General features: G+C 42.6%; 1 protein-coding gene across 1 annotated transcript in view; it reads right to left on the reverse strand.

Annotated features, from left to right (window-relative positions):
- LOC144962548 (FRAS1-related extracellular matrix protein 1-like) overlaps positions 1–12,500 on the reverse strand; it is a 118,837-nt gene that overhangs the window by 28,481 nt on the left and 77,856 nt on the right. Inside the window, exons 3-6 of the mRNA XM_078895577.1 lie at positions 8,492–9,481; positions 7,527–7,687; positions 3,130–3,247; positions 1,585–1,706 (exon numbers count right to left, since the gene is read on the reverse strand). Of these exons, the coding sequence (XP_078751703.1) occupies positions 1,585–1,706; positions 3,130–3,247; positions 7,527–7,687; positions 8,492–9,481 (1,391 nt within the window). The remainder of the gene's footprint in view (positions 1–1,584; positions 1,707–3,129; positions 3,248–7,526; positions 7,688–8,491; positions 9,482–12,500) is intronic.

Raw genomic sequence — 12,500 nt, forward strand, 5'->3', positions numbered from 1 at the left:
GTATGGAGACTTTAGAGTTTTGATCCGCCGATCGTGAAAATCGAGACTTCAGAGGTTTGATCCTCCGACCATCCCTAAATAATACCGACATACTTGAGACGGTGGGTTATATACAGGTTATATGAGTTTAAATAAAATTCTTTCCTGTTCTGTCCGCCAAATCAATTGTAGCAACATTGAACAATGTGTAACCTTAAACGTTTACAGTCTGATTGAGAGAAGTTAATGAGAACTAATCACACAACTGGCCATCTAAAATAACCACAAAGAGATGAGTGATGTAACCTTCATTCGTTCTATAGATAATATGTCTCCAAACGGTAGGATGAGGAATGATGCCCGAAAAATGAGATTATACAAAATAAAACATGTCTTACCTTAAGACCAAAACGTTGTAAATGTATGCATTCTTTCACATTATGAGCCATTTTACTCTTTATCTTCATGATATACGTTTAGAGACGATAACTCACAAGTATGATCCTCACTTTATCTTAAGTTATCAAACCTGAGCGACCTCTCAGGTATAAGATTTTTTTGACAAATTGAAAGGTCCATAAAACCTGAGGGTAACATCATCCGTCAGAGTTACACCAAGAGATTTTTGATGACAGTAAAGAGAATCCATTACAACAATGTTAAATCAAGCCCACAATTGCCTTCGATTATCAGACCTGCAAATACGTGCACGTCGTGCCCAATTGATTGAGGCAGCAGAAGACGGACGGAAAACAAAATGCTGGGTGGATAAAATTCAAGGAATGGACAAGGATGGACAGCCCAATATTAATGAGGAAAGCTGAGGACGGATCTGTGTGGGGTGTGTGTGTGTGGGGGGGGGGGGGGGCTTAACCCGTTCAACCCTTAAATCGATTATATCCGTAGTTAACCCGGGTTACTTTTACCCCATGCCTATTTATTACATTTTTCTGAGATTAATTATTGGCGTATCTACTATCAAAGCTAATGTTTTTAACTTTTACATGTTAATGGTAGTTGAATAAAACTATAATATTATATGCACAGGTCCATTTTTAATACATTTTTTTTCTCCAATTTTGAAATGTAGCAAATATCTCTAGGATTGACTGAGTTAATGCAAAATCATCTCTCGTGTCTATAGCTGGTTCGAAGATGACGTCACACAGGTCTTTTTATTGTTTTTTTTTTTTTTGTTTTTGTTTTTTTGGCCATCTGCGTTTATGAGTAATGCTCACTGAACTGTATTAACCTGACTATAAACGTTCAAGGTTAAACAGTTTTGTGTGTTGATCCGTTACACTTCCGGACGGCAATGTTGTGAGCTTCTTAGCCAAGCGCATACTATCTATAGATAGAATGAAGATGACGTCACTCTGGTCTTTGGTATCGTGTTTTGCCATCCGCGTTTATGAGTAATTCTCAGTGAACTGTATTAACCTGACTATAAACGTTCATGGATACACACAGTATTGTGTGTTGGTCCGTTACACTTCCGGACGGCAATGTTGTGAGATTCTTAGCCAAGCGCATTCTATCTACACGACCACCTCGGCCAGGGGAATGAGGTCAGATAAAAGAGAGTTTTTGCTGATGATATTTTACCTAATAATGTCTCCAGCGGCAGGTGAGGTCAGCACGGTAAAGATGATGTTGCCGTCCAGAGAATCAGCGTCGTGAGCCAGAAGCATGTCTTCGGATATCTTTCTCATACCTCCTTCGTTGATCTGGAAATATATTATAAAGTATAAGAAATAGAAATAGTCGAAATCTTCCTCGAGGTCCCAAGTATGAGAGTTTTTGATATAATGGGGCACTTTTTAAATGATCGATTTTTCAAAAATTGAGCTTTTTTAAAGCTATTTTTTTAGCTTTTTTAAAACTTTTTTTTTAAAGCTTTTGTTATATAGCGCAATATCCACTAAACGTGCTCAAAAAGCTTTACAAAGGATCCCTGGCCAACAGCAACACTTAACATTTAGGACGGGATATGACGCCTGTTAGGGGATATTACAATTTTTTAGGACAGAGAAAACGCGTTTAACGGCCAGGTACTCATTTTAAATCTGAGTACGGTGAGTGAATGTGAGTAAAGAGCCTTTTCCAAGAAATCAACTACGCGCCGAGCGAGGCTCGAACACAGGACCTTCCGATCCGACAGAGATTGTCATACCAAAAGACAACGTGCCGCACAAGAACGAGTTTTCCGGCCAAAATTTTATTATCACTTGTTTTTGTTTTTTTTTAGAGTAGGGCAGAGAAGAGAAGCTTAACTTCCATAAAGTGTTTTATTGTGGAAGATTGACAATAGTGATAAAAAAAATCTTCTTAGAATGATCAGTAGAGATCGAAGTAAGACAGAATATATAGAGAAAGAAAAAAAACAGAGCTTATATAAAGCGCAATAGTTACTAAATCAAACATGCTCAAGCGCTTCACAAGGGGCCCAAGCCCAACACCAAATAACACTTAACATGTAGGGCGAAACATATCGCCTGCAAGACGCTCTTCCGTTATAATTTGTCTACAGAGACAACGTTGTTACCGGCCAGGTACTGATTATACGCTAAATACGGTGAGAGAATTTGAGTAAGGAGCCTTTTCCAAGGATTAATTTGTGCGGTTATGTGTCCTAGTGGTATGACAATCGCTTTCTGATCGGAAGGTCCTGGGTTCGAGCCTCGCTCGGCGCACAGTTGAGTCCTTGGAGAAGGCTCTTGACTCACATTCTCTCACCGTACTCAGGTGTAAAATGAGTACCTGGCTGTTAACAGCGTTGTCTCTGTCCCAAAATTTGTAATAACGCCTGTCATGTCTCGTCCTACATGTTATGTGTTGCTGTTGGCCAGGGACCCCTTGTAAAGCGCTTTGAACACGTTTAATGGATATTGCGCTATATAAAAGCTCAAGTTTTTTTGTTGTTTTTTTTCTGATCGGAAGGTCCTGGGTTCGAGCCTCGCTCGGCGCATAGTGAGTCCTTGGATAAGGGTCTTTACTCACATTCTCTCATCGTACTCAGGTGTAAAATGAGTAATATCGCCTGATAGGCATCATGGTACTGTTGGCCACGGACCAAAATTGTAAAGCGCTTTGAGCACGTTTAGTGGATATTGCGGGGGGGGGGGGGGGGGTGGGATATGATGTTCTTACCTGTAGTCCAATGTTATTGACCAAATAGGGAGGTGTGTCATCTCTCGGTATGATGGTGATTGGGAATGAGGACAGAACGGTGTTGGCGCTGTCACTGATTCGAAGCTCGATGCGATCTCTGGGTAGAAGTATGATGGAACGGTTAATAATAATAATAATAATAATAATAATAATAATAATAATAATAATAATAATAATAATAATAATAATAATAATAATAATAATAATAATAATAATAATAATAACAGACGTAAACCTTTTATATGTTAGGACCATTTATTGTTGAATAGAGATACATTTCTCTAAGTTTCCAAATAAGCAAGTCGCCATCGATGTTCCCCCTCGTGGATCTTTACCTTGCAGTTGGTGAGGGGGCTTGAGGCACACGGGAGGGCAAAGGTGTAAATCCCGGTCGACCGTCACGAGACCATCCCGGGTATCGAGCCAACGAGCCACATGAGCTGCTCGCCCCGGTGTGTGACTAAATTTGATCCAAACCCGGTGCCCGAATAGCAGCCCTATCCCGGGCGCCACACTATTGTCCTTATGTCGAGTCCCAACCAGTCCCGTCAATGGCGAAGCGGTCTGCCGCCTAGCCAAATAATACCGCGTTCGTGTCGCCCGGGTCGTCGGCACGTCCGAGAAAAAAGCAAACGTCCCATGCATCAATCGATTCGCGGCCTGCCGATTGGAAAATGCGACGGCGGGGATGGCGAACTGACGCGTATATTGTCCCTGAACGTCGAGAGCCAGAGTATGGCAAAAAATGAGCTTTTATCAAAGCTATTGGCCGTTCATTGCTTTGATATCCTCCTTTTACAGGAGACCCACCTTTATTCAGGCGCGCAATCTTCCCGATTCCAGATCCCAGGCTATACGGTGGTCCAACGCGAGGACACTTCGAGGCTCAAAGGAGGGGTTAGCGTTTACGCTAAAGAGCCATCGAAGGTAAGGGTCATTGAGAGCGTAACGGACAGCAATGGGGTGAACCGAATTTCCGTGGAAGTAGGTGGACTGTGTTTGCATAATATTTACAAACCACCTAGAGCGACTTGGACTACACCACCGGTACCGGTGGTCAGCCATCCTTCCATCTGTCTGGGAGACTTTAATAGCCACCATCACGAATGGGGCTACCGAGACTGCAACGAGGCAGGAAGACAACTCCGCTCATGGATGGACTGTAATGATCTACACCTAGTATACGATCCTACAGCCAAGGGTACCTTCCGGGGTACCCGCCATAAGAAGGAGTATACTCCAGACCTCACCCTCGTAACGAAAGGCGCGAACGGTGAACCGTTGCAGGTGAAGCGGACAGTCCTCGGGGACTTTCCGCATAGCCAGCACAGGCCGGTTCTTGTCACAGCTGGGGTGACAATACCGAGGGTGCAGTCTCTCCCACTTTGCAGATGGAATTTCAGGAAGGCTGACTGGGAGGAATTCAGTTCCTATATCGAGCAGGTCTGCCCTGCCATTCCTCCCAAGTCCAAGAATATAACCAGATTTAGTAGGCTACTGGTTAAGAGCGCTCAACGCTCTATTCCACGGGGCAAACGGAAATTCTACACCCCTTGCTGGACAGCAGAGTCGGAAGAGCTGTACCGAGAGTACCAGCAGACCCAGTCCCAGGACACAGCCGATAGACTACTCCAGTCTCTGGCAGAGGGAAGGAAGCAACGGTGGCAGGAGACCGTGGAAAGTCTCGACTTTACACACTCCAGCCGCCACGCTTGGCGTTTGATAAAGAAATTGGACCCAGATCGGAATTTCGCGAAGGCTGCACCGGAATGCGAGGCAGACACAATTGCCAAGAATATTAAGAACCGTAGCAAGCGGGTCCCTAATCAGGCTTTTGAGCGCGGTGTCCGCAAGGCGTACCGTACGATTTTGGACTCGCTACCTGCGGAGGAGTCGGACTGGACGGCCCCGTTCAGTCCCGAGAAGTGGGTGCAGCCATTAGCGAAGTGAAGAACGGCAAAGCAGCTGGGATAAATGGTGTATATCCCGATATGGTGACGCATCTGGGCCCCAGGGCACGGGCCTGGCTAGCAGAGGCAATGTCTGACATCCTTGCAAACGGAAAGCTTCCACAAGTGTGGAAGCATGCGAAGATAGTTGCCATCCTGAAGCCAGGGAAGCCGGCGAAGGAGGCAGACAGTTACAGACCCATATCGCTGCTGAGCTGTCTTTACAAACTGTTGGAGCGTGTTCTATTAAACCGATGGGGGCCGGTCCTAGACGCTGCCCTGCCACCTGAGCAGGCAGGCTTCAGGGAAGGGAGGTGCACCACGGAGCAGGTCATTGCCCTTACAGAGCATATTGAGCACGGGTTCGAGAGAAAACAGCAAACAGGTGCTGTGTTTATAGACCTATCAGCGGCGTACGATACGGTCTGGTGCGATGGGTTAATGCTCAAACTTGCAAAAATCATAAGGTGCAAAAAGACCTTGAAGTTGTTCTCTTCGATCTTAGGGGAAAGGCAATTCCACGTCGCGCTGGGAGACGTCACGAGCAAAGTAAGGAAATTGAAGAATGGGGTCCCTCAGGGGTCGGTACTTGCGCCAATGTTGTTTAACGTTTACATTAGCGATATGCCGAACACTTCCTCCCTGAGGCTGGGATACGCAGACGACTGGGCACTCGTTACTCAGAGTAAAGTGTGGACCCGTCTCGAGAGCGTACTCAGCGAGGACGTCACCAGACTCAAATCCTACTTTGACAAGTGGTACCTGAAGATGAACACCTCAAAAACCGTGGCCACTGCATTTCACTTATGCAGTGGTTGGCACACCCGTAAACTGAATGTCCTAGTCGGGGACCAGCCACTCCCATATGAGCCGCGTCCGAAATATTTAGGGGTGACGTTGGATCGCAGCCTTACCTATCGGGCTCATCTCGAAGGGGTTGCCCGGAAGATAGAGAAGCGGAATAGTCTTCTGAGGAAGCTGGCGGGATCGACTTGGGGCGCTAGCCAAGCGCTCCTGAGAACATCCGCCCTGGCACTATGCTATTCCACCGCGGAGTATTGCGCTCCAGTGTGGGGTAGAAGCAGAAACGTTGAGAAGGTGGATGTAAAACTTCGCAAGTCGATGCACATAGTGTCGGGAACGCTAGCAACAACCCCTAGAGAATGGGGCCCGGTAATGGCAGCGATCCAGCCCCCCGATGTCCGGAGAGAGACCATTACGGGAAACTGGCTGAGTAAGATCAAAGAGAGAGGGAATGGGGATACCCCTCTCATGCGCATAATGAACGGTGCCCCCGTTTCGAGCCGAAATAAGTCCCGGCAACCCTTGTACGCAGAATCCCTGACTACGGACAGAGCTGCACATACGAGATGGAAGTCGGTTTGGACGAATTCAATCCCTCGTGGGGGCGGGGACCTACACTCCTCTAAGCTTGGTGAGAAGTTGCCAGGCTTTGATACCAGTAAGAGGAGACACTGGGTAGCTGCGAATCGGCTTCGGTCGAGGAGCTGCCTAACGGCCGGTGCGTTACATCAGTGGGGTCTAACTTCCTGTCCTTTATGTCCACGCTGTGGACAAGAACCCGAAACGGCAGAGCATCTAGTCGAAAGGTGTGTTGTGACGATGCTACCAGGCGGGTTCGCGACGGTGCACGAATGCGGACCGGACTTTGCTGATTGGGTCGATCGTCATAACATAATAGTGTGAACCATAAGAAGCTGCTGCCATCGATGTTTAATGAAACATACGTAACAGCAAACACGCTTCTCAAACATTGAGTTGCATTCACCTCAGAACGAGAATCTTTTACTTATCGGCATGAAGTACAACAGCGTCAAATTGGCCGGTCTTTTCAACGTACACCACACGCAGAGCTATTATCATGGGCACGTGCACTGATCGGCAGCTAATCTTTATCGTTACTTTCAAGTAAAACCTCACACTTAATTACTACCCCTATCAGCCCGTTCCTTGTACTGCCGCACGATGAAAATCAAAATAAAACACATTTTATACTTTTCTGCCCAAAAAAACTCGCTCTTCAAATATCGATTGATTAAAATGACCAGAATCTTGTCAAAAGTTTCGAACCTGGGATTTCGTGAAGTCTTCAATGAAGTGTCAGGTTTGAGTCTTTTGAGAAGACGAGAGCCATTTTAATTGATGGAAAGCTGAAAAACTAATTTGATGACCAAACGTTTGAAAATGTGTTTTGGTTTGTTTTGTTGTTTTTTTTTCTTATCTTTTTTTTCTTTGGCGAGGGGTGGGGGGGTGTGGGGGGGGGGGGGGGGAGTCTCCAGTGTACGGCAGTGTTTTACGATGGCTACGGTTTCTGTTAACGAAGGCTACGGATAAACTCCGGTACCATTATTTAGCCTTATGTATTTGAAGGGGGGGGGGGGGAGTACAAGGTAACTATGACCTCACCTCTTGGAGTCGCTGTCATCGTGTTTGTAGACCACATCTCCGTTCCTGATGTCTTGCATAGAGAATATGACGGAGTGTTTTCCTCTGACAGTGATGGTCCCGTGTTGAAGACCTCCCTTTACGTACATTCGGACACGATGAAGGTCGTCCTTGTCAACTACCTGAAAACATTATTTTCAACATATTATATCTTCTCAGTCTTCTTCTCCTTGGTCGTTGTAGTAGCCTCTCAAATAAAGGATTCAGACTACACTTTACATCTATGTATTTCAAGACAAACAAATAAATAAACACACACACACACACACACGCGCGCGCGCGCAAACACATTTCAAATACACACTGTGATCATTTCATTGCTTGGTATTTTAGAGAATGATGAAAGCGCAATTGCATTATATACTAAGGTACACTACATACCTCTTTACCATATTATGTCATCAATCGTATCAAAATGGTATTATGGGTGGACCTCTATCTTATTATAGACATGAGGTGAATTTTTTTGTCTTTAGTAAAATGGTAAGTTTTCTTTATTAAACTTTAAAAAGATTAAATTATCGAATTCTGATTATTCCGATTGTAAACTCAAATGCTGTCATCTTGTTCATTCCGATAGATCACGTGGTGGTTACACTTTAGGTTACTATTTAAAACTTAGGTATTTCATTTGAAAGTCAGAAAAAAAATGAAGAGTAAATATGATTCATAACTATTGCGAAAATAACTAAAATAGTAAACGTCTCAGCCTTTGGCCTTCATCGGGAGAATAGAAGAACACCAAAAATGATGCCATAAGTCATTTTTCGGTCCTTGTTGCACCATTTAACCAAATAGAATTGATTTTTCGTCTGACATATTATTTTGTTCTGTTATTTGTCTCCCGACGAAGTCCAAAAAATCAGGAACATTTTTTAAAAAACACTATGACGATTTAATGAAATACGAATCAAATATATTCTTACCCTAAAATGTTGACTCGTGATTTGCCTGCTTTGTCCCTCCAAAAGTGTGAGACCTGTATTGATGGCAACTCGTGGGGCTTTAGTCTCGGAAGGTCTCACAGCCACGTGGAGCGTTATCGGAATGCTGCTGGCAAAATGTGTATCAAAGACTGTAAATTCTGCATCGTAGACACGCTGGTTGGCGTAGCTGAAAGGTGGGGGTCGATATGCAATTCGGTGATTATCTAAATCATCTTGAAGAAATGAGGAGATTGGTTTGGCGTGGTTATCCAAATGAACTAAATATCCGCCACCTTCTTTGAATGGTTTTGACATGTTGAAGATAAGTTGGCTTTCCTTAGTTTCGTAGTCTTCGGCGGATATAACACCAGGGATTACAGTGGAAAGAACAAACTGGTCCACGTCCATGATGTACATGTTGATGTAAGATGCCTTTGGAGGGGCGTTGGGGAAAGCCCCTTTGATGTGAATTGGGAGGTAGATACGTTCTGTGATGACCTCATCCCGCAAGCTTGGGTCGTAAAGTTCAACGCTTAGAGGAAGGTAATCCACATCAGGTGTAGGGGATTTCGTATGCTCGTAGTGGAGATTCATGAACAAAAATTCCCTGCAATCTTTCTTGACGGATTCCACCACTTGTCGCCTTTCGCCCATGACAATGTGTCCAGCAACGGGCCATGGGGAGAAAAAAGTCGTAAAGCCAACGACACAGGACACGTTTTGGTTGGAAGTGTGTCGGAAACGAAGAGCTGACGCATCGATGACGTTTGAGATCCCGTGATATTCAGGCACGACGATTGGTCGAAGGCCTTTTGTGATAATGACCTCGTGTGACGTATTTTTGACCTTGATATTGAGTTCGACTTGCTCTGTATAAGTATGAGTGTCGGTGAATTTGTGGACAAGGAATTTGACTGTATCTCTTTGGAGGAGAGGAGATCCGTTATGAATATACTTGACGGTCTTGGGAAGGAAATCACAGTCAAAAATCTGTGGGAGACAAACAAGAAAATATGTCAAGTTTCATAATATATTTCTTTTGTAATTGAATTCTGATAGATTTATATTGGGCTATATGTTAAGCTGTGGGTCCCGATAGCTGAGTTGGTAGAGCACTCGCTTCACACGCAAAGGGACAACGATCAATCCCGGGTGTAGTCGAGATTTTTTTTCCGACCACCTGTCCATCAAGCAATAAGTGGGTAGCTAGGTCTGTTAGATCTGGCGGAAAGTACTTTGCGATAGACTAGCGTCATAGTAAGCAATTGCTATTGCACTTTGAAATCGGGATAAATTCCTGCTCCGCGGGCCTCACGGCTCTGAAGAACTTTTTTATAAGTTACGCTTTAAAATTTCCATCTAGATAGAATGAAGTTGACGTCACTCGGGTATTTGTTATTGTTTTTTAGCCATCCGCGTTTATGAGTAATTCTAACTAAACTTTATTAAACAGTTTTATGTGTTGATCCGTTATACTTCCGGATGGCAATGTTGTGAGCTTTTTTGCCAAGTGCATACTATCTATAGGTTGTAAATGTATTTTTTTTAACAAATGGTCATCCAATCATAAAAGGGCCCGCTAATTTCCTTGCGTTTAATCATAAAAAATATTGTAAAGCAAAATATTTTTCATCGTACATTTTTGTTCCTGCTGAAAGCAATTTTACTCGACAAATCAGTAAGTAGTAATAAATCAAGTATTAGAAAAATAACTGCGGTTAGAATACGCACGGCGAACACATATGTTTGTGAGAGAAAAAATTACATCATTATTTTATCTTTATCCAACCTGTTCTTCCATTTCCATGCGTGAAACAGATGATAACATCTGGTCGTGAGAAGAGGATTAAAATTATTATGACAACGAGGATTCTCCATATTTGCTCGTTAAAAGGAAATAGATATAATAATTACGTGTGTCACGTCGCTTGCCAGATACTGGGAGCCGTGTGATATTATTTTTCATTCAAATTTTGACTGCCGTACTCTAGAAAAAAAACGGTTTTAAAAATGAATTTGGCCTGAAAAACACGTCCTTCAAATATCAATGGATTTAAACAGACCTCATTTTGGCAAAAAAAACTCTCAAACCTGGGACCTCGTTTTCTCTCAGGAATGAAGAAAAATGGCATCTCAGATTACAGCGACGGGGTACTATTTTAACGAATAGACTTGTGGGTTCAAATCCCACAATCGACAATTTTCTTTCTCGCTTTTTAAATTTTTTATTTTTTGTTTGATTGTTTATATATTGGGGGGTAGGGATCGGACATTGTAGCATTATAAAACACTTTAGCACCTAGTCTATATATTCTGTATAAAATAGAAAAGAAACAATTTTAATATACCATGAGAGCTAATCAGTTTGGGAATTTCATTAACTTCACAACTTAATACGATTTAGTGTGGGGTAATTAAAAATTTAGCTAAAGAAAAGGTCACGTAGTGATCCTGAATTTATTATTCTGTCACAATATGAAAAAAAAGAAACGTAGATAGAATTTTGGCCAGGAAACTTGTCCTTCAAATACCGACCGATTAAAATGACCCAGTCCAGGAAGGCTGATTTTTCGGATGTATTTTTACTCTTGTCTGTCACTTTCTTGCTTTTTCTGCCACTGTTTCATGTACCCTTTTTTTCCAGAGAGTCATTTTAATCGGTCGATTATTGGAGGACGAGTTTTCTGGCCAAATTTTCAAAAATATGTTAGGGTTGTTTGTTTTTTGTTTTGTTTTTTTTTTAATACGGCAGATACGTTGAGATTGAATCAAACATATTCAATCTCGCCTTTAAAGATTTAAAAGACTTGATAACAAAGATAAAATAAGAAGGAAGGGAGGGACGTAGATTGAGATGAGTGGTGGAGTGGGGGTGGGGTGGGGGGAGGCAATGGAGTGCACGAATATTTATCACTATGTAGATTGTTTATACCACATATTAGGGCCAATGAATACACACAGTGCATGTTCAGAAACAATACGACACTGCTGATGCTTTACAGAAATCTGTTTGAATTGTTGGGGGATTTTTTACACCCGACTTGAAACAAGAAGTACAAAATGTGATAGACTAAATATTTATTTGGTCGTGGAGTTGGTTGCGTATCTGATAAATTCGTCACTATTAGTCATCAAGTACAAGCACATAGTACATGTGACCTACAGTGACAAACTGGTATTACGTCGATATCAAGTTTTGGGAAAGAATTCAAAATTTCAATCTCCAGAGTATTGGAATACATTTGTTAGACCCATCTGGTGACCTCACCTATGTTATACATTTATGTTATACCTATCTGGTGACCTCACCTATGTTATACATTTATGTTATACCCTTTTGGTGACCTCACTTATGTTATACCTTTATTATACCCGTCTGATGACCTCACCAATGTTATACCTTTATTATACTCATCTTGGTGACCTCACCTACGTTATTCCTGATCATTTTTTATTCTTAAAATGATTGGTTCTCGAATTTAGCCATTTGATATTAAGAATTATAATAGCCTTCAACACTCATGACGTCACTTCCCTCGTATTGACGCATAGCTAGTAACTTAGCAACTGGCTCTAAACTATCGGAACAATGGCGGACGCCCTTATGAGCATAAAAGCGTATCCAGAGAAAAAAAAAAAATTATAAATCTGATCATGTTTTGACTTTTACACATTCTGATCACAAGACATATGAAAAGTTCTAGCCAGCATGAAGAATAAAACGTACCAATTTTCTTTGTTTAGAACCACGATGGCCGCCGTTGCTGGGCGACGTGGCATCAGACTATTGAATCCAATTGGGGTCAAAATATCACTGCGCGTATATCTATATCTATACCGGATGTGTGCCGGAGAAAAAAAAATGTTGGGGGGGGGGGGCGTTGTTGTGTACAAAGGATATATTCTGATGACTCGTAATATTTTGTTTTTACGTTATGATAAAACTCAGTTTTCCCCCCCAATTCAAAGAGTTATCATAATATCGATTTTTACAGTCCATCCAAATCAT

This window comes from Berghia stephanieae, chromosome 1 (assembly GCF_034508935.2).
Source record: "Berghia stephanieae isolate SIO BIC M18660-M18661 chromosome 1, UCSD_Bste_1.3, whole genome shotgun sequence".
Taxonomy (NCBI): Eukaryota; Metazoa; Mollusca; class Gastropoda; order Nudibranchia; family Aeolidiidae; genus Berghia; species Berghia stephanieae.